Here is a 21955-nt window from a genome sequence, read left to right on the forward strand (position 1 = left end):
CCTTTAACAAGACTGCTGGTTTTATTTGGGAGCTTGTGCAAATGTTGCAAAAGTGACAAGACATACTGTACTGAAAAGAAAGACACTGAAAGATCTGTCATGTAAAACTGCTTTAGGTAACCACATGACAAAAAACAGAAAAGTTAAAGATAGTTAAAAAAATATCAGGATTGTTCTGACACAATGTACTTGATAAACTGTGTTACGTTTAAAATGTTTTAAGAAGATTCACATAGAAAAAAAACATTGAGATATTCTCTACATATCAGTTGTGAAAAGGAAGTTAAAAAGCATCCAATTCTGTTTTTTAAAAAATGAAACCAACATTGAAAATACACTTCATGATAAGACACCTGAACACGTGTACAGACAAATATGTCGCTCCTCTGTCCAGACATTATGTTTTTATTTCATACTGTTGACACTGTTTCTATGGAACACAAATGAACAAAGTTACGCTAAAAGTAAAGACATCAATCTCTTTCCCTGGTTATAGTTGGAGTCATAGAACACTAACATGGATGAGTGCTTGTTGAGCAGCTTACTATAAGTTTGACAAAGCTTTCTTTATTGCCTCAAATGAAATCCCAAAACATCAGAACATTATTCAGATATTACACCTTACCATTCACATCATTCTTCTCCAAAATATGGCAAAAACAGTTCAATGACTCTCTTTAAATAACGTGTTAAAATGCTCATTCACGACTCTTTCATTCACATTTTTCCCTCTTGCTTTCTTAGCTTACACGCCTTTTTTTTCTTCCAAAGGCTAAAATTATACACTGACAGGAAACTGTTACACGGACAAGAGTGAGTCAGCCGCTGAAGTCTCTGACTGTTGATCAGTTATATTATTTAGTTTTAAAAGCTGGAAAATAAATCCTTTAAGGTCTTCAAAAAATGTGGTGCTGAGGGTTTCCAAAACTGGTGCCTACTGAGCGTCGATGAGCATGATATGCAAAAACAGTCCGGCTGAGCAGATGATGTCTCCTCTCTTGGTGAGCAGCGGGACATGGCGATATCCTGGAAATAAGGGAAGTGAGTTTTAGCTTCAACAAACCCCAGTCACAATACACTTCTGAACACAAAAATTAAAATCACTACATTTCATTAAGATGTCAAACTCTTATCACGTGTAGGATTAACTCAGAACAACAAACTCTTGTTAGCTTTGGACTTTAAGTTCATTGTGCTGTTTGATCTGGATTTTCCTACCGCTCTGTACACTGGTAAGTGGCAGACAGTACTGCCCGACGAGATCATTCGGAGACGTTGAGTCATAGTCTTCAACCACAAATCGCACCATGGCCAGTTCTGGGACGTGGATGTCAAACCGGAATTTCTCATTCCACATGGGGTTGAACCCTGCAGGGTTGTAATTGTCATAAATTCATGATGCAAGAACTTAATTTGTGTCCATATATTTGTGTACGTTCATATGTTTCATGCTCACCATTGTTTTCGATGTAGTGTGTCTCCTGGCTGGCGTTGTCTGCTGGGACACCATAAACCTCAACTCTCACCAGAGGGTCGACGATGGATTTGTGTTTGTCTTTGTTGAGTTTTGGTAACTGCTGAGCTGAGATCACCTGTTGTATCAAGACGCCAAAAACAGAAAGAAATGTAATGTAAAAGAAGTATGAGCAGCAACTACTTTCCAACCAATCAATCATTGGTAAGTACCAGAATTTTAAAACTACAGATTTAGCTCTTTAGACTTGGCTTAAAGGAACCCTGGTACATGTACTTTGGTCAGGCCCCATGATTAATCAGTACTGGAGGAAGATTCATTGTTATATTGTTAATGTTGTAAAAAGGCCATTTGTACTGTGTCCTAAGCTCTACATTTTAGGAGATTCTACAGGGTTATCTGCTTTTTCAAAACCACTGATCGAATGGATACAAATTGCCATTATGTGTGGACGACAGATTGTCCTTAGGAATTGGAAGACCCTGGTAGAACCTCCTTTTTCAAACTGGTTGACTGAACTGGGCACAGTAGCTACATATGAAAGGATGTCTTATAGGATGCAGGACAGAACAGAAAAATATCTTCTGAAGTGGGGCGTGTATCTTGATGGGATCAACAGGCCAGAATGAAGATCAAGTGTAAAATTAGAAATTTATTTTTATGTTCCTTTATATGCTAAGCCACTGTAGAAGATAGCACCTGCTGAACCCTCTTGGTTAAGGTTTTGTGTGTGTGTGGAGTTGGGGGTGGGATTATTTGTAACAAACAGATGTGTGTCATATATTACTGCTGTTTTGTTTTTGTAAAATAAAAATTGAAAGTCATAAAAAACCTCAGATTTGAATAAACAAAAGGCAGTACATTTTTTGTCCAAGACTTGTGCTGTAGAGTAGTGTTGTTTTTTGTGGGTCCCTACTTTCTTATTCAAGCCATAACACACAATGTAGAGGTTAATGTTGTACCTACAAGACCCCAGCTGTGCCAGTAGTCAGTACAACAGCCTGACCTCCAGTGTGACATCATTTTTATACAACAGTTCTACAAGAGACATATATCAATTCACAGTACGAAGTAATCCTTATTATTTTTTATGTGTAATCATTTATGAGGCTTCACAAACACAACTAGTTCTGCAAGACTGGAGCCGGTTGGACGGTTGCCAAGAAACAAACATTTTCCTGCACTCCTGTCACTTTGCGAAGATGTATGTGTTACCACAAACCTGCTACTTTGTATTCTGTACATTTATCTGCAACAGCTGAAATAACAGTGTGCAGATAGTTGCTTTGGCAGCCTGTGCAATTCTTACCAATTAGATCAATCTAGACAAAGACTGTCTGCTGTAATGCTAATTAACTGTATTTGCAATATCTTGTTAAAGGTCCCACTGCTTTCTAGCCAAGAAGGACATGTTAGCCTTTAGGACTCTGTTGGCCAGAAGGTTGATATTGTTGAATTGGAAGTCCTCTGTCCCACCTACCCATTCGAGCTGGATTAAGAGTGTACTTTATTTTCTTAAACTTGAAAAGATTAGTCTGACCCTGAGTGGCAAAGCTCATATCTTTAAAAAATCTGTGACTCTTTCTTATCTCATGTCGATAGCTCGGCTTGCTGTGTCTTTAGACTGAGCAGCACCATGGTGTGTCTTACTATGTTTAGATTATTGCTTTCATTTGTTTGTTTTTAATATACTTACTTTTTGTCTTATATTCTCCATTTTTGGAGTTCTATTTAGTTCATCTGGAGGGAGTATGTGTCGGGGCGGAGGGTTATTTGTTGTTTTGTATTTCGTATGTCATCTGTGTGTTTCTTTGTTCCAAAAAAAAAGGAAAATGTATCAACCTCTAATTTTGGATGTGATTGTTTTTCTATGTGAAAAACAATAAAGAAAGTTTATAAAAATAAAAAAAGGTCCCACTGCTTTCGTACTCAATATCAGCACTCATGGAACACCTCTTGTCAAACTAAACTATTGCACGTTGAATCTCAATGTAAAAACTTGACTTTTAAAGATGATTCCATAAAGCAACTTTTACTCTGAGGTCTTCAATATCTAACCTGAAAAAACTCTCACCATGACATGAAAGGTCTTCTTCTGTAACCATGGCCCTTTGGTGAGTGTGGTGGGATCAAACTGAGAGGAAAGACTTCTTTGAAACTCAGGTTTCAGGATATAGCCACTAAAACCATTTGGCAGAAAGCGGCCCTGGTTTATGTGCATCTCCTTGTGGGGCGTCTGGAAGTTCAACGCCACTAAGAACCATGACAGAGAGGAAATGGAATGAGCTCTTTAATCTTAATATCAAAATAACACAATATAAAACAACATGTACTGTTAGTAGGATTTCTTTATATGCAGATGATATTGGAGTGTACCTATCTGGCAGCCGACGTTCCACATGGGCACTGGGTTGTAGTTGGAGGAGTCAGTTCTGGAGCCTGCTGGGTAGATCCTGCTGAGTTTGTCCATGTTGTGATGGATGTAGGCTGTACCTACGGGAGCACATCACAACCACAATCCTTAAGCACATGCAAGCCAAATTTTCAAACTCTTCTTATAAGTCATTACAATGAAGTTTTTCAGTGAGATGTGGTGCTTACCTGCTGTGTCAGCCAGGTTGAAAGCTTTGCCCTCCTTAAAGGACGACATCTCATAGAAGTTCTGGTTTTCCTTGGCGTGTTCAAAGCCATTAAAATGAACACTTTTGCAGTAGATGACGATGTCCGAGAGAACTTTGGCAAGTTTAATTTTTGATTTCTAAAAAAAAGAGGCAGTCAGAGTGTCTCAGTTTTCTTGTACTCATTCAAGGATGGTATATAGTGTATTTGAATTCGACACCATTGACACACCTTTGATTTGGCTTTTTGTCCATTCTCCTTACTCTCTGCTGCCTCGTCTTCCTCAGACACAGTTTCTTCCTCTATGGTGCTGTTATTGTTGAAGGCAGCATTCAGTTTGTTCAGTCGCTTTCCTTTGACGAGGAACTTGCCTCTCAGCTCCTGCGCAGAAACACAATGATTCACAGATGTGTTGTTATGCAATTCATAATTTTTATGGGGAAGAAAAATAATGTGTTATTTGCCCATCTGCTGCACCCAGCAGCGAATGGCTGACAGGAAAATGTCATGAGATGAATTTTCTTCACCAAATTAATTTGACACAGAGAGAAGGTTTGCAGAACTTTAAACAACAGTGGCAACACACCTCAGGTGACGGGAAGCTGGTAGGCATCGTGTTCCCCAGGGGTTTTGTGACCAGAGCATCACCAAGAATGGAGATCATGTAATGGGCCATGAGTTTCTGCTGCTCCACCGTGCAGTGGTTCTCCAGCGACAGGATCACTGGGTAGTCTGACGTCTTTAAAAAGGAAGGAGACAATCATTCAGTAACTATGAAGCTCAGTCTCTCTATATTTGCATGAATGGGGAATGCAGTCAATAAGATAACACACTATCTGACATACTTTGAAGGCATACTCTTTGATGGCTTTGATGACGTCTCTGAAGAGCACTTTGGATGTGAGTGTGTAGCCGTGGTAAATAACAGGCTCGCCGTTCGCTCCGTCCCAACAATCCAGCTCCACACAGCGACAGCTCTTCATCAGCGCTCTGTGAGGAAGGACAACATTCATATAAAAACCTTCACACTGCTAAAAGAAATCATGAACTCTCCAGGAACTCTTCCTGCATTACAGAAAAGATCTAATAAACAAACAGACCGCTGCAACATATGTGCATCATAAAGTTTCATTGTTGATAGAGTAAACACTGGGACTTGGGAATATACTTCCATGTAATATTTCAGCTTCTTTTTCCTTCATTTAAAACTATGAACTTACTTTATGTAGGCCTCCGTGCTGCTGGGTCCTTTGAGTTGGTCCTCCATCAGGTACGTGTTGTGTGAGGAAGAGATGTAATAATCGTTGAGGGGCTGGCTCATGTCCTGATACACTTCTTTGTGGGCTGGGTTGAGGATGGAACCATCCTCATGGTGCAGGTACATCAGGAACCCATCTTTAGTCATGCGATTCTGCTGCTTCGCTGCAGGACAGAACATACTCAGTAAACATTAACTCTATTTTGGTTGTGACCTTTAAAGTCATAGCAAAAATACACCTCCCTAAAAAACAGAATGATGCTGTTTCTGGGTAAACCCTACCTGTTTCATCCACCTCGTACTTTTCAATCAGCTTGAGAGCGTCCCCCATTGATGCCTTTTCCCTCTGCTCATTCAACAGGAAGTTCAGAATGTCTCTGGCACTCATCTCACCGTCTGATTCAGCGTAATTCCCATAAATCACGTCAATCTCCTCTCGGTGTGTCAGCAGATCGTAGAAGTGTTTGATCTCTGAGCCCTCCAAGGAGCCTGAATTAGACGTGTCACATTTCTATGCAAAATGTGACACAATGAGACAATCAATCAACCAAACAGACATGCATATGACAAAATACTCAGTTTATGAATGATATATTGGGCTTTAAATGTACACATGAATGATACAATGGCTAACCTTGAAAATTTCCTCTGCGTACGTATCGTCCACTTCAACATTGATCTGTCGCAGGAAGTGCTTCACCTCCTTCAGGGTCATCTGGTTGTCCTCATTCTTGTCTGCTTTCCGCATGCAGTTGATGATCCAGCTATCATTAGGATGTAAGGATTTGCCATACACTTATCATAGCTATCCATAGACGGACTATAATATAGGCCTCTGTGAACAATGGCTTCCTTTTTGTGAATTCCAGTATAGCCAGCAGTTTGCAATACATTACTTTCAGCCAAGACTTCCTCACAGTCCAATCAGCAACTTGTGAAGTGTGTGTCAGATCTAAAGTGAAGAAAACTTTGCCCCTTCAGACATTTAAGCAAAATAAGCTACATTATATCTTGGTTCATTAAATCCTCAGGGTCCTCCTTCGTTCATCTGTTTTTTGTGAGTCTCAGTTTCACTGTAAATAGTAAGTTACAAAGAGGCTTTCCTCTGAGGTACTTCATTTGTATGAACCCAAATACAGACACAGATTATTTTGATGTACTTGTAATTAAGGGGGCTTATGTTTGCCAAAATAACATCAGGGAGGAGATTCATAAAAGGTTAACACACAATCTGTGTCAGTTCTTTCTTCAAGAGAGGAAAAAACAACTTTTAAAACATGCTTTTGGAGTTCTGATGAATAATATCTAAGATGTTCCAGGGAGTCTGGAAATCTCAGTGCATGCCGACCGCTGTGACACAGCATCAAGCAGATTTGTTTGACCTTAAACAGATTTTTAGCTGCACTTGCATGCAGACATCTGTCTTTAGAGATAAATACATCATTGTCAGATAAGATTACCGATGGGCCAGGCTGTCATCACAGTGGGTTGCTTTCTGCCCACTTTGTGCTCAACATACTGTAGAGGGACTATTTTTCCTGGGTGCATGAAGCCTGCTGATATGTGATTGGTCAATACCATGTGGACTTCAAACGTACAACAAACAAAAAACACAATAATTCTATTCCTCAGATTCAGACCTCACACGTTCGAAAACATTTGAAAGTCAGGTATGCAAACACATATTCTAATTAAGTTGAACTTAATCAAGGATACTGCTCACTCTTCTGCTGACGGCTGAGGTTTTTCATGTTGTGGATGATCTTCTCTATGCCGTTGACCCACTGTTTGGCCGCCACCTCATTGCTTGCCATCAGATCCAGATTCTTTTCGCGGCCCTTGAAGATAATGGCAAAGCATTGCGCTTCAACGCTGGGGTGTGTGTGTTTGGTGAGACCCTCGGACTGGCGGCCCTTGCGCACTGAATCGATGTCATCGATGGAGACTGTTTGGAGAGAGGAGGGTTGTTAGAAAATCAGTCTTTCAGCAAAATGTCATACTATTGATATACCAGTGGCCTAAATTGTTAAAAAGTATATGTATAACATTACATTAATAGTTCATTTTTAAAAACAGACATTTTCAATGTATTGTGGATCAGTCCAAATCATCCAGAATAGTATATTATTTACGTATGGAAGGAAATCAGTTGCACCCTCAGAGCTCCACCTGATTCTTCGTCTATTGAATGTCTGCTCCGTAATGAGCTGTGAGGACAGTTTTTGAATGGGACATTTTTGAACAGCCAGGAAGTATCTGGTAGTTTTTGTTGTTGTGTTGAACCAACATTTGACCATCCTTCCTCAAAAAAGTGCATATCTTTTACCAGCAGACACTCTGTCCTGATAAACATAAACACAGAGCACCACAAACTGTACTCCTCTTTATCTACAGGAAGGCTTTTGTTTCTGTGTGATAACTTTGTTCTGTGGCCTTTACTCAAAATGTAACACATAACGGATAAAACATATGAAAAAATAATCAGCCAGTACAGCTTCCTGAGGGATATATCTTGACTTTTAGCTTAAAAAATGCACTACTAGGGCGCAGACTTAGCCTTATGGTTAAGTTGTGCGCCCATTAAGCAGTTGGCCTGGGTTCAAATCCAGCCTGCAGCCTCATTCCCCCACTCTCTCCCACCTTCCTACACCATCCAATGTCCTCTCCTCTATGAATAAAGGTGTAAAAGCCCCAAAAATATAACTAAAAATGAAATAAAAATGCACTGCTATTCTCATTTGGTTAGCTAGCTACTGACTTTGTCCATGGCTTTTGTTAATGGGCAGCGTATGTAAAAGCTTTTTCACTGAAATAGCTGGCTGGTGCTGGAAAAATGGTTCAAATAGTTAGAACAATGAGAGCCAAAACATTAGCGATAAAACCTCCGAATAAAAAGGTAAAAGAAGCTAAAACTAGCTAGGGTTAGCTAACAAAGACAAGCTAGCAGGCCAGGGCAATAACAGAGTTGAAAGTCACTGCTAGCAACGCATTTCATGTTACATGTATTGACTAGTGTCACTGTACTAGTATATTTACTGTACATAGATGAACTGAAATATATCTCACTGTGATAAGTGATACAAAATACAGAATTAGCAATTTTACAAAGCAGTCTTAAGAGCCCTGATACTAAGGGATGGTTTCTCAGACATTTTGTTGATCTACAGTGTAGTGTAGTAGTGTTCAATTATCATGGAATGTGTTTGTGTCGATTCTACACAAACACATTCCAGGAAAATTGGACACCACACTTAACAGTTTGACACACACAGCCACAAAAAGACAGCAAAAAGTAGGGTTGCCAGCTGTCCCATATTAGCCAGGACATCCCGTATATTGGGCTAAATTGGTTTGTTTGATACAGGACCTCAATTGTTCCGTATATTGACTATTAACTCTTGTAAATACAGCAGACTGCACTCTACAGATCCAAGATCAGATAAAACGGCAGTGGCAGATCATGTGCAAATCACACCGCCTGTCTTCCAATCACAGGCCCCCTCACGCGCATCAGTTGTATACAGCGCAAATGCGCCAAGTCCTGCAAAAAAGTGTGGAGAGGATTTTCTCTCTGATGGCCATTAAATGGTCAGACTCAAGAAACAGATGCAGCACAGAGCTGCTCAAAATTAACTTCAAATATCTGTAAACTGAGACTTGTCATGTAAGGACTTCTCTCTGGGTGTGCAAAAGGACAAAAGACTGCTTGAGTCAGTCAAGAGCAGCAAAAAGTATCCATGGAATGAGTACATTTGGGGAGTCATACTCCTCTTTTGCATTTCATTTTTCTTTTGCCTGTTTTTTGATGTAAAGAGCCAAATTGTGGTTTCTTTGAGGTTTCTTCATACGAGGTTACATAATGTTACTGTTCACACATTCACACATCATGCTCACACCACCATGGCACCTGTCCCTTATTTAGTAGTGAGAAAGTTGGCAACCCTAGACAAGAAGGTCCCTGTCTCTGTTTTTCTACCCATACATGGGGGTTGGCTCTGTTGTTGAGCAGCCTAATGTACAGAAGAGCGTGTATGGCCATGCATGATCTAATCACACTAAATGGCAGCAACCACCCATGTAACAAAACCCCAAAGACCGCAGGCTTAACTATGAGGCCATATGTTGTAGCTGGGTTACAATCACATTGTTTCTGCCCTTTACATCCCAACTGCAGAGTCACATAAAGAGCAAGCATTGTTCCTGTGAGAATCAGAGTCTATCTAGAGGCAGGATGAATCTAAAGGTCAGGCTACTTGAAGAGAATAACACAACAGTGAGTGGGCGGCATGCTGAAAACACACCCAAGGCTTGGTGGAGCAAAACTCAGCTGACTAGAGGTCAGCTGAACGAAATACCTAGGAAGCATCAACCAGATGAGGGGTGTTTGTTTAATCTGAAGATCCCCCAGCAAAACACACCACTGAGGAGGAATTTAGGGTTGTAAAATTTGGATCACATTCAGAGAATCTGATCTGAAGAGCCAAAAACCACGACGTCCAAGTCCTGTCATCCGTGTCACGCAGGCATAGCTTGAATGCCAGATGAAATTTAACACAATGAGATTATTGTGCAAGGCCCGGCAAAGTTCATGGTGCCGTTACTAAAACTCCTTTCTTGGAAGGGAAGGCAAGATTTAGCAGTGAACAGGGTGTTTCCCAGTGAGCTGGAGCTGGTTTAAATTTAAGATGGACCCCATAGTTAATGTTTAACTTGAGATTGAAGAGTAGAATTAGCTACTGATACGTATTCATAATAAAACGTGTTGTGAAATCACAGCAAGATAACAACACAGATATCAACTCCTATAATAAGCCACCAGTCTTGATATGAACCCATGAATACTGTTTAGTCAAATTCTGATCTGATAAGTCTGAAAATGTTACTACTGTTAGTTTAGATGACTGAAACACTAATCCAATGTATTTATATAACAAACAGCTGAAAGACAGTAATGTTAGGGAGGACCCCATGAGATCGCTAAGGAGGAATGCAGATTTTCTGACCTCAAATGATCCTGACAGTGTGTTCTGGCATGTTTATCTTTGTTTGTGAACGCTTCAATGCAAAGACAGTCAGAGTGTGGAGGACAAAAAAGAGAGAAATATAACAGAGCTTTAGTCCAGGAGGAAGTCAAGGCTTTCTTTGCTCAGATAAAGAGTGCAGATGATTTACAGGGACTGAAAGTTGTTGGAGTACCACCTAGAATGTGTCACAGTAGTGTCAAACATAAAGAAGTTAGCTTCAATCTGATATCTCAGAGATCTAATCATGAAACTTTTGAACACTATCCAAGTTTATGAAAGTATAGTTCTATATTTAACACTCAAACACATGTACAGGGACTGATTCTTTTAGATACAGCCAAAACAAAATGTAGTGATGCTAAACACTATTCTGACATATTACAACATCCTCAATCGTAACATCTTATAAACAGTGCTTTCAAGTTTTGAACTCAGCTCAGAGTGAGATTTTGGCAGATGTGAAGTTTCTTTGGAACGTCAGATTGTTGCGTTGTTTTACCCGGATACAGTGATGCTATTTATCCATTGGCTGTTGGGTAAAACCCACTTGATTCCTTCCTGCTCCACGGTTTAAAGAAAAGCGTTTTCCTAGTAATTATTCTGTGTGAGAAATACAAAGTGTGGCATGTGAACAGGTTGAAATGCGCGTGTCTCACGCCCAATGCGTGAGACTTGAGAGCCCTGTTATAAATATTAACAACTGACAACAATGCATTACAGCAATTTAGTTCCTTTAAGCTTTGTTTTGGTTGTCTACCATCCCCTGATAAAAATAATAACCTCTTTACTAGCTAAACACTCCATCACATTCACAAGCTGGTGATATACTTCTCCTCAAGGTCTGGGTAGTTAGTGTTCAGTGGGTTTACTGAAGCAGAAAAAGAAGTCACGGTACCAAGTGAGTGTTTACCAAAACAACTAGCTAAAGGGAAACTACACTGTCAGATTCGTATTATTATTTATTGGTATTTTTCCACAAACAACCATTGTCACATACACTGTGTCATGTGATGATTTTTTTGTATCAAAATATATATTAAATATACTATTAATCAAATACTTATCATACTTGTCCCTTGACTTGACTAATGGAGCGCCACCTGCAAGCTAGTTCAGGCAGACAACTCGAGCTGCGCTCATTCATACTGACACGTCATCATCCTCCCTATCAGCTGATCTCAACATCCTCTCATTTGGCGGTCTATTTAAGCTGCAAGTCTCCCTGTCTCTGCTTCTGCTTTGCAAGTACTCCTGCTGTCCTGCTCAGTGCTGTGTGCAAACTTTGTACCGACCTCCTCCCCGGCATCGGGGTTAGTCCTATCTCATTACTCCTAAATGTCTGCATTTATATAATCTACAAGAAGTAATGAGATTCGGAGCCCACACACCAAAAACAATACTGTATGTATGCTGAAATAAACTTTATCTTAAGTAAACATGAGTTGTCTAACTGAACAATGTTTTTTTTTTTTAAGTTACATTTTTGGCTTTTACACCTTCATTAATAGTGGAGAGGACAGTGGATAGAGTAGAAAACTGGGAGAGAGTGGGGGAATGACATGCGGGAAAGGGCCGCAGGCTGGAATTGAACCCATTATCTTCATCGGGAGAAATCAAGTGGCAAATTCAGGACAGTGAGAAATAAAGCAGATGTGGAAGTGATATTAACTGCAGTTCTTGCGCTTGACGCTGGCTTCTGAAATAACAGAAGCCACATGCACACCCATTCCAAAAACACGATCTTTACAGCAAAAATAAACATGTTTACAGCCTGGTTCAAAAAACGATTTTGGTCCAAATAGCTCTTCTCTCTAACCTCTCACACTGTACGAGGGTGAATTTTTTATGAGTCAGTAGTTTAGAAGATATTAGCATGACCAGTTTTGTTTAATTGGAGGCACAGCTGACTTGACTTGCAGGTGGGCACACTGTAGCTGTTAGCAAGGACGCTAAGGACTTGCCTCAACTCCACCTCTTTGCCTCTTACTAAGTCCACCAAAGTTAGGTTGAGTCAGCATTTCCAATATGGGACCGCCAACAGTAGGGGTCAAAACTCTGCTACAGAAACAAATGGGTGAAGTCACAGAAACTATGTCCTTGTTGGGAGAAAATATTTTATCTCATAGCACCAAGTGCAGAAACAATGCAGCTTCAAAAACACATGCAAAAGGCTGAAGCAAACGCAACAGCAGAAAAATTAACAAAAAAGACGTGCTGCAAAAAGCCCAAACAAATGTATTATCAGTAAACATGCTTTAAAAACACAAATATACAAAGCGAAACCTGTACACAAACCAGAAAACATCTGAAGAGTTCATTTGCAAAAACAGATAACTCCGTTTTTATACATTTTCAAAAAACATATTTCTTTTTGATATAGATTCCTAATAAAGTTACATTTTCAAGATATATCTGATTAGTAAAGTAATTTTGACTTAGTCAAAGCCACCCAAACTCAGTTGATTGATCATACCAAAAGCTAGTATTAGAAAAAACATGTTTTCGAAACATTTTTTTTATTTTTCAAAAGTGAGTTAACTGTTTTTGCAAATTAACTCTTCATCTGCATAAAGTTGAAAGTGCTGCAAATGCAACAGGTTTCTACTGATAAAGATTGGTCGGGGGGCTGAAGATCATCTGTCCTTGTCGGCCATCGTAGAAAACTGACAGAAACCCAAACTTAAATGTAAAAGTGGGGACCCTCAGCAGGAGCAAAATAAGCTACAATTGGGATCCTCTTACAGCAGACACAGACATGCAATGGGTCCCATATTTGCAGTCAGGATCGACAACAGGTAATCTTGAGAAATGAGCACATGTAATGGATCTGCCCACGGATTAAAAAAATCTGAATTCATTGCAGCACAAACTTAAACTAATACCAAACATGGTTTGGAACAATAGATGCTCCTCTCCCACACTGTCTTACCTCATGCAAAGTACTTAAGAGCTGATTGGTAATTGCCTCTTGCCAAAACCCACAGGAAAGCAATAAAACATTTAGTTTATTTCCACAAACAAGGAAACGCCTGCAAACTCGAGGCCAGTCTCTGAGCCTGTTTTTTAAAAACCAGCCCTGACACATGACTGTTCACACGACCACATCACTCCATATCAACTCTGTGTGACTATCTGCTGCCTCTGTATGGGGACTATGAGGCCACTGCTGTCTTCTAGTGTTTGTACAAAGCTCAGGCTGAGGGCAGAGGTTATCAGTCCTGGTAGCAGCAGCAGGATGGAAGGAAGAAAGAGCCACCAGAGGCCCAGAGGATAGATTAATACTTTCACCCTGACAGAGGTCACTGAGACAAAAATCAGAGGGAAATATTGTGTCAAATACACAGAAAACACAAAGACAAGATTCACACTAATATTTTCCAGTGTGTCTTCTACTGCAGCATTTTTGCGAAGTATCGCCATGGGCTTTATAGCAAGAAGCTATTATTAAAATCTAAAGGGTGTAAGGGGCCAGGAGGGAGTCGGATGAACAAGTTAGGACTAGTCAGGAATATCTCATTTTTAACTCCACTTGAAAATATGTCCAAACAGACATGTATCCCATGTTGAAAGTTATACTCACAGGTCTTGTTTTTTCTGAATGGTTTTTGGGACTCATGCCAAAATGTTTTGCAGTCCTCCTGCAGTTTGAAGAAGCGTTCCTTCTTCCAGGTGTTTGAGCGAATCTTCACCAGCTGCCCTCCAGCCAGAAGGAAATGTAGATCCGGGTCTCCTTCCAAACCTAGGGGAGCAGCAATAGTGGAGAGACGTCATACACAACTCTTCAACATTGTGAGGAAAATTTTAGATGGTTTTAATGCAGACATTGAACTGACTAATGCTCTTAACTGTTTCTGTTGTCATTTTGATACCTTTGATTTAAACGGTAAGATTCAGAAGACAGACTCAAAGATGAGTGGCACTCTACCATTCACCTTAAAGATGTTGAGAAACCCTTCCTTGGTGTAAAAGTAAACAAAAAACATGGCCCTGACAATATATGTGGCTGCTTACTTAAATCTTGTGCAAAAGAACTGAGTCCTGAATTCCATGGTATTTTGAACAAGTCCTTGCAGACACAGCATGTTCCTAACATGTTGCTAAATCCAGCTGTCCTGAAACCCTGAATGACTTCAGGCCAATCACCCTAACCTCTATTTCAAGGAAAATCTTGGAGATCTGCATGTTTTAGACCCCATGCAGTTCACATATAGGCCTCATAGAGGAGTGGAGGATGCCACTATAAACCTGCTTAATATGCTTTATAAACATCTGGACAGAAATGAGACTCATGCTAGACTTCTATTTGCGGATTTCTCTTCTGCTTTTAACACAATCCAGCCCCACCTTCTGATCAGAAGGCTGCTAAAGCGTTTTGAGCTGAGTAACAATATTATGGGTTGGATTCTTGACTTTCTAACCAACAGGACTCAGAGTTAGACCAAATGACACTCTGCCTGATCGTAGATGCTCCTCTACAGGTTCTCCACAAGGGTGTGTGCTGTCACCTTTACTGTCCATCCTTTACACTAATATTTGTCAGAGCAGACATGAACACAGAACCATTATTAAGCATGCTGATGATTCTGTCATTGTTCATCTGCTCTATGATAATGAAACCAGCCACGGTCCAGTCATTGATCAGTTTGTTCAGTGGTGTGAGGAGTCTTATCTAAAACCAAAGATGTGGTCACTAATTTTAGAAGGAATAATCACATGAGTGAAGTGACTCTAATCAAGGGTCAGCAAATCAAGTCTGTGCAAACTTATAAATACCTTGGGACAGTCATTGACATGAAATTGAACTCTGAGGCTGTGTGTAAAAAGGCTCAACAGAGTTTGCATTGTTTGAGGAAACTTGCATTCTTTCACATTGGTCGAACCTTTATGATCATGTTTTACCGTGCGTTCAAGCTCTGAAACCACCACACTGTATTACCCATAATGCAACAAATGACATCTTGTTGCTTGACTCTCTGGTTTCTCTCTGCAACACAGATAAAGGTTGTCTTGCCCTTTCAAAAGGCCACTTATTGCTGTGGCTGTACTTTTTGTTTTGTTTTGATAGCATTTAGAGCTGCATGTAACTGTTGAAATCTTGATCTTTGAAGATCAAGATTTCAACACAAGGCACATGGATCTTACTTCCTCACAGCCTCTGGGAACATATTGGCCTTTATAAGAAATCAACGGCATGGCCCTTTAAACATGCACTGTCCCTTTATAGGCTCATTTTGGCAGAAGTGTATTTTCTAGGGTATTAATAGGATACATTCTTACTACGTAATGCTCAATAACACTATGATTGTATTCACCATGTTTGATTTGGTTTGTATAGTCAGCTGGGTTTGAATCATTCAGTTTCACAATAGATGAGCAGTGCCAGGAGCTTATCGTTCAGGTGAACAAATCTGCTGATCATGGATTCAAGGAAAGGGTGTGTGACATGATTCATAGTGCACGTACCACACTGCAGGAAGCCACAATAAGCTCACAAGATAGAGTTTGGTCTATTTGTTTTCAATCTGTTCAGGAGTGAGGTAATGTTGGTGTTTGGCATTCAATGTGGGTGGGACTTTAAGTCAATCATAATCTTAAATTGGTTCTTACTTGCAACACAAGGCAACTGTGTAAAAACTCTTATACATTTGCATTAAGGGACAGAGATAAATATCCTCTGAGGGCATTCAAGGATAACAACATTTACAACAACTCAGTGGGGATGTTGTGGGCAGGATCACAACATAACAGACATTTTTTCCTCCATGTCAAACACCACAGACTCACAGAGGCCTCTCTCTGCAGGCAGGGAGGAGGACTCCAGACTTTGAACACCGCCTCTGCTCAGTCAGGCTTTCTGTCGCTGGCTTTCAGTTTCTACTTGTTTGTCATGTAATCTACTTTACCGTGAAGGAAGTACCAGCTTTATGTTAAGAGATGAGCTACAAGTATGTTTCTGCATCATAACACTTCTCAAATCGTATACATGAGTCATACAGTACTACTGCATTTTGAGGGTGAGGGTTACTTTTTCATTTTTGCTGATTATCAGTTCAAGATGCATGACTGGAGAAGATGTTATCTTGAACCTTTGGTTTACGTGCTACACACTTAGAGGTGAGGCAGGTTAGGGCAAGAATTTTGAAAAAAAATAGCTTAAAAAACAGGGAGGGACACCCTTAGGGAAGTGGGAAACGATGAAGGTTCATGCAGAATGAGCAGGACTCTGTGTCCTCTGCATGGGGTACACAGTAATAATAATAATAATAATAATAATAATAATAATAATAATAATACATTTTATTCATAAAAGCGCTTTAAAAGATTCTCCAAGCGCTTTACAGGAAAATAAGATAAAATTATACAATAGAAAAGCAAAGGAAAACAGTGCAAAAGAAAAGCAAAGAAGAGCAAGGCAGCAAAATAAAACAAAACAAGAAAAAAATCAATCAATTATAGTTTAAAAGCCTTTGTAAAAAGGTGTGTTTTGAGTCCGGATTTGAATTTGGTGAGTGAGGGAGAGAATCTGAGGTGTTGGGGGAGAGAGTTCCAAAGGGTGAGGGCAGCGACAGAGAAGGCCCTGTCCCCCCAGGTTCGGTGCTTGGGTTTGGTGAGAGGGGTGAGGAAGCTGGCATTGGTAGGCTAAAGTTCTGCTTTTTTTCAGTGAAAAGAAAAAAAAATCAGATTCAAAACATGCACCAAGTGACTCATGTATCAGGGCTGAGTGAAAAGGTTGAGCCAAGCAAAAAAATAGTGAAACAAGTGTTGTCTTCAAATATCCTGACGTCAAGTCCGAACAGACCATGCAGTGGAAAATGTTAGAACAGCTGGTGCTCTGCTATAGCTTGACTCATAAAGTGACAAATAAGTTATGAAGCTTTGCTGCTACACTGCACAGGGAAGTATCCCCTCAATCATTAAACTGGCTTAGTTTTAAATGCTTGTTTTTGTTTGACCCTCACGTTTAAGACAAAATGAACTCTGAGTTTTCACCATGCGCAAACTAAAGAATTCACCGCCTCAGGCAATAAGGAAACTCTATCCTCCTCACTGCGTATCATCTAAACACTGCAAATACTTCATCTCATGGCACCAAAAACAGGCGAGTACTGCTGTAAAGTAAGACTGACTGAAATAGAGGAGATTACGATCTTTAAAAATCCGGGTTATCAAAACATTCAGTGCGCGCGCCTGCATGTGGTGGCAACATAATGTACGCGCGCGTCCCTCTGCTCAGGCACATTTGCACCTTTAGAGGGGGGACACTCACCTAGGCGTCTTCCGTTCTCCAAAGCAACTTTGTACAACTGCTCCTGGAAAGCCAGCTCTTGGGATTTCGTCCTCTTAGGTCGTCTATGTAAACACGACATTTTGGAGTAACTTTGAGATTATAAAGTATCCAGTCGGAGGTTTATCTCTGCTCGGCATGGAAGAGGAGCAGGCACCACGTAGGCTGGTTCCCCCCTCATGGGGCGGGTCTTAACAACGCATCTGTTACTCTGTTATTACTGGAGCTGTGACTGTACACAGCTGGACTCACGCTGGTTAGGACTTTAAACACTTAGGAGGTACATGGTCTCCAATGTTACCTCACCTTTATTCTTAAAACGTTATTTTAGTGTCAAAAGAAGTGTATTGAGGATACAGAGCATAACTATTTTTAAAAGCAAACTCAAGACCTACCTTTTGAGTCTTGCTTTTAATGGAGTTTTATTCTTAATAGTTTCATTCATTTATTTAGTTAGATTTTTATGTATGTATTTGTTTATTTATTTATTTATTTATTATCTACTTCAAATTTTTGTCACTTTTCTTCCACTTTATTTATTTATATACCTATCTATTTATTTTAAATATAGCGTCTTATTTTCTTTTAATGGTTTAATAGTGTTTTATTATCTTAGAAATTTATTTTATTTTGGCGATTTTAATTTACTGTGTTGAGTCTAAACATATTATTTTACCTCCAGTGTTTCCTTATTAAGATATCATTAGATAGTTTCCTCAATTCGTTCAGCAACTTATTTTTTATCTTTATGTATTTATTTATTTATTTATTTATTTATTTATTTATTTATTTATTTATTTGTATTATTACTATTGTTGCATATATTGTGTTTTTAACCTTAGGATTGTGGGGTGGGTTTGGGGTCGGGGCTGGGATCTTTGTCTTAATTTATTCTATTTTAGGTTGTTTTTATGTACAGCACTTTGTGTTACAATGCTATTGTATGAAAAGCGCTTTATAAGTAAAGTCTGATTGATTGATTGATTGATTGATTGATTGATTGATTGATTGATTGATTGATTGATTGATTGATTGATTGATAATGCAAACTGTGACATGCTGCAGCGATACTATAAGGGACCTAAGAAAAACACTTAATAGTTATTTGCTGTAGGAGATGTCTCACTCTAAATATGATATTTTTCTTGCTCTAAGCAACACAAAACAACGTAATAGACTCCGTTATGCGCTTAAAAATGCATATTGAATTGTTGTGAGATGCAATTAAGAGTGTTTCTCATTTTGGATTTAGGATGCATACCTCACTTGCTATATCAGGTCACGTCTGACGGGATTAACATCTTCTACATGAAACTTGGCATGCTGTTGAATCCTCAATGTGATATAAAACAGCGCCACCCCATGGAGGATTTGGATAAATATGGAACAGTGATTTAAAATGTTTTCATTTTTCATTCTTATGACATTTAAAGCCATATTTGACCCACAATTGATTTGCTGCTGTATTGTTTTGATAATTAGAAATATATTTGAATTGTACTTCTCAAAATCTGTACGAGTCAGGTGCCAGTTTCCCATTATAACCTAACCAAATAAGTACTCAGACTGTGGTTAAAATGCCACCGGCATACATTTCACTTTCTTTGTGAGACGTGATCTTTTTCTGACAACAAATAAAACCACCACCCTCACCCTGATTATTCACACCACACATTTGTTTCAAGGAAAAACAAGTAAGCCTCTGGTGTTGTGCCAACACCATCGATAACACGCTTTGTCTGATGCATTTACATTTTAATCTTATAATTCCTTAAGAGGAAATTCAAATGATACCAAGGTTAAAAACAAACTGAAACAAACTCCAATATATAAAACAAAGTAGGCTCCGGATGACACTGACTCACCATGGTTTCCAGCTGTGCCGTTGCGCTCCATTGTTATTCCAGTCAAAATAAATCACTGAGTTCAAGTCTTCTGTTCAATATGAACCACTTCAACCATTAAACTTGTCTCCTGGTCCCATGCAGGGGAAAATCCAATCTGTGTCCTTCTCTGAGCCAAACCACCCAGTGCACAGTCACTGCCAGCCCATGAGGCTCTTATACACCCTCAGTCCACACCCACTGCAACACCGGTCTGACAAGTACAACACCATGTTTACTCATTCATTGCCTGTCAGTGGAAACTTCACCTTTGTGTGAAATTCTGCCATCAAAGAATAAAAATAAACACCTGAACCAGATCCAGTGTAAACCCTGATAAAGTCAAATGTAGCCTTAACTTTTCACGCATTAAATCAGTGTTGTTGTTTTATTTGTCCTTTTGCCACCTCGGTGTGTTTTGATTTCTTTAGGGTGTTGTCCTTGTTGGGTGCAGACCTACAGTTTACAGTGTGAGGTGAGCTCTTGCCTCACCTCTCTTTACCTTTTCCACAAGGTTAATGTGGAAACATAATAGTGTTATGTGATTTAGGCTTGCTGCAGCAGAAGAAGACATTTGTCCTCAGTAGATATTTCAGCATATTGTTGGGATAAGTGTTTATTCAAACAGAAAAATGTGCCAGGGTCACATTTTCAAGCTAAATAAGGAGGTGTTGTTTGTCATGGATGCCTGGCTCATCTCATGTGAACACAGAAATGATCCTCCTGTCTGCGACTGTTGGAACGCTTTAGCATTTTCCCTGAGTATATGGAAAAATACTTGTAGATAGTCATAGGTTAATAGTGTTTATGCACAAGACGCAACAAGATCCTGTTCATTGTCTGAATGTAATATGTGAGAGCGCAGACAAATCCTTCTTTGTGCCTCTCAATTATCAGTGTCTGCCAGCCTGTTCTGTCCTGTGAACTTTTGCACTGGAGCTGCTCTGTTTGGCAAACCACGAGGCACAAAATGAGCTCAACAATCGCCTCATTGAGAATCCCACTGCAGCACATGAGCTAATGGCCAGAAATTTTGTTTAGGATGTCTTTGGAATTTTCCAAATAAGAGTCACTGACAACAATGAGTGTGTACATGAACCATTTTTCTTTGCGTTGAAATGACTTTGCACATACATATGATGAGATACCTGTCCTTACAAGCCTTTGCAGTACCTGTTACACTCTGGCATTGTATTAAGAAAGCCAGCAGTCATCTCAAGGTAGCTGTTTGAAAAAAAGACACTAGAAATAAGCTTGATGCCACACCTTATAGAAAGTATATGCTATTGATATATGGTGGTGTAAGGGTACAAGTGAACAAGTGATGGAGTTAACAAGGTAACCAAGGAATGAGTGAACAAAGTAACAAGTGAAAGGGATAAGGTAACAAGGAAACAAGCAAACCAGGGGACAAAAAACAAGGGGACGAGCAAACAAGTGAGGAGATGACGGAAATAGGGAAAAGGGGATCAAGGCAATGGGAATAAGGGAATGAGTGTATCAGTGAAGAAATGAAAATGGGAATCAGTTAACAACAAGAGATGGAACGAGTTTTGAGGTAGCAAGGGATGTATTCCAAAAAAGTCTAGAGAACAAGTGAAAGAGAGTACCAATGAACAAGTGTACTTGGGAACAAGAAAATTAGTTAACAAGGGGACAAGTAGGGGCTCTGGTGGCCTAGAGGTCTAAGCGGTCTTGTTCCATGTCTTCCCCCGCTCTCTACTCCCCAAGTTTCCTGTCTCTCTTCAGCTGTCCTATCATCATGGCAAAAATGCCCCCCCCCCCCCCCCCCCCCCCCCCTCTAGTGAACAAGGGAATAAGTAAAAAGGGGAAAATTAAACAAAGTTAAAAGTGCATCTTCTTTTTTATTTCATGTATCTATTTATTTGTTTTCATTGTTTTTATTACTATTGTTGCATATATTGTGTTCTTAACCTTAGGATTGTGGGGTTGTTTTGGGGTCGGGCTTGGGGTGGGATCTTTATCTTAATTTATTCTATTTTAGGTTGTTTTTACGTACAGCATTTTGTGTTACAATGTCATTGTATGAAAAGCACTTTTTTAAATGAAGTCTGATAAAGGAACACAGACTTGGGGCAACAAGAGTGAATTAAAGAGACAATTGAAAAACATTATGAGCTTGCATAACAGGGTACAAGTAGCCTAAATGGTGGAAAGAGCAAACAAAAATGACAAATGAACGAGGAAACAAAAGGGGTGAACAAGTAAACGGAAGAGGGGACATGTGAATAAGGTATTGAGAGAATGAGTGAACAATAGGGGGATGAGTAAAAGAAAGGGCACATTCAAACTGCAATTCATTGAGACATGCTTGCCCATGCTAGTTTCATAAGCAGTCATGAGGAAGTACACTGTTAATGCAGCAGAACTCAATGTCCTGGGTAAACTATA

General features: G+C 39.6%; 1 protein-coding gene across 2 annotated transcripts; it reads right to left on the bottom strand.

Moving 5' to 3' along the window:
- Positions 1-2: 2 nt before the first annotated feature.
- Positions 3-19695, bottom strand: plcd1a (phospholipase C, delta 1a). Of its 2 annotated transcripts, none has more exons than XM_034707076.1 (15): positions 19526-19695; positions 13956-14114; positions 7068-7296; positions 5986-6115; positions 5634-5862; positions 5314-5515; positions 4939-5083; positions 4680-4832; positions 4325-4474; positions 4076-4232; positions 3851-3967; positions 3549-3727; positions 1457-1592; positions 1219-1368; positions 3-1026 (listed from the first exon to the last, which is right to left on the bottom strand). In XM_034707076.1, the coding sequence occupies exons 1-15, from the start codon at positions 19554-19556 to the stop codon at positions 935-937; spliced, it is 2259 nt and encodes a 752-aa protein (XP_034562967.1). In that variant the 5' UTR covers positions 19557-19695; the 3' UTR covers positions 3-934. The 2 variants fall into 2 exon arrangements, with proteins under 2 accessions (XP_034562967.1, XP_034562966.1); XM_034707075.1 differs by lacking the exon at positions 19526-19695 and adding an exon at positions 17643-17836.
- Between the last annotated feature and the right edge of the window lie 2260 nt (positions 19696-21955).

The sequence above is a fragment of the Notolabrus celidotus genome, chromosome 17, assembly GCF_009762535.1.
Source record: "Notolabrus celidotus isolate fNotCel1 chromosome 17, fNotCel1.pri, whole genome shotgun sequence".
NCBI classification, from domain to species: domain Eukaryota; kingdom Metazoa; phylum Chordata; class Actinopteri; order Labriformes; family Labridae; genus Notolabrus; species Notolabrus celidotus.

Bases quoted from the DNA above. Each gene is read 5' to 3' on its own strand.
- plcd1a (XM_034707075.1), bottom strand. From the start codon at position 17,742: ATGTCGTGTTTACATAGACGACCTAAGAGGACGAAATCCCAAGAGCTG. The intron at 7,297-13,955 runs GTGAGTATAACT...CTCTCCAAACAG, and splicing joins ATTCAGAAAAAACAAGACCT to TCTCCATCGATGACATCGAT. The intron at 6,116-7,067 runs GTATCCTTGATT...TCCTAATGATAG, and splicing joins CGTCAGCAGAAGAGTGAGCA to CTGGATCATCAACTGCATGC.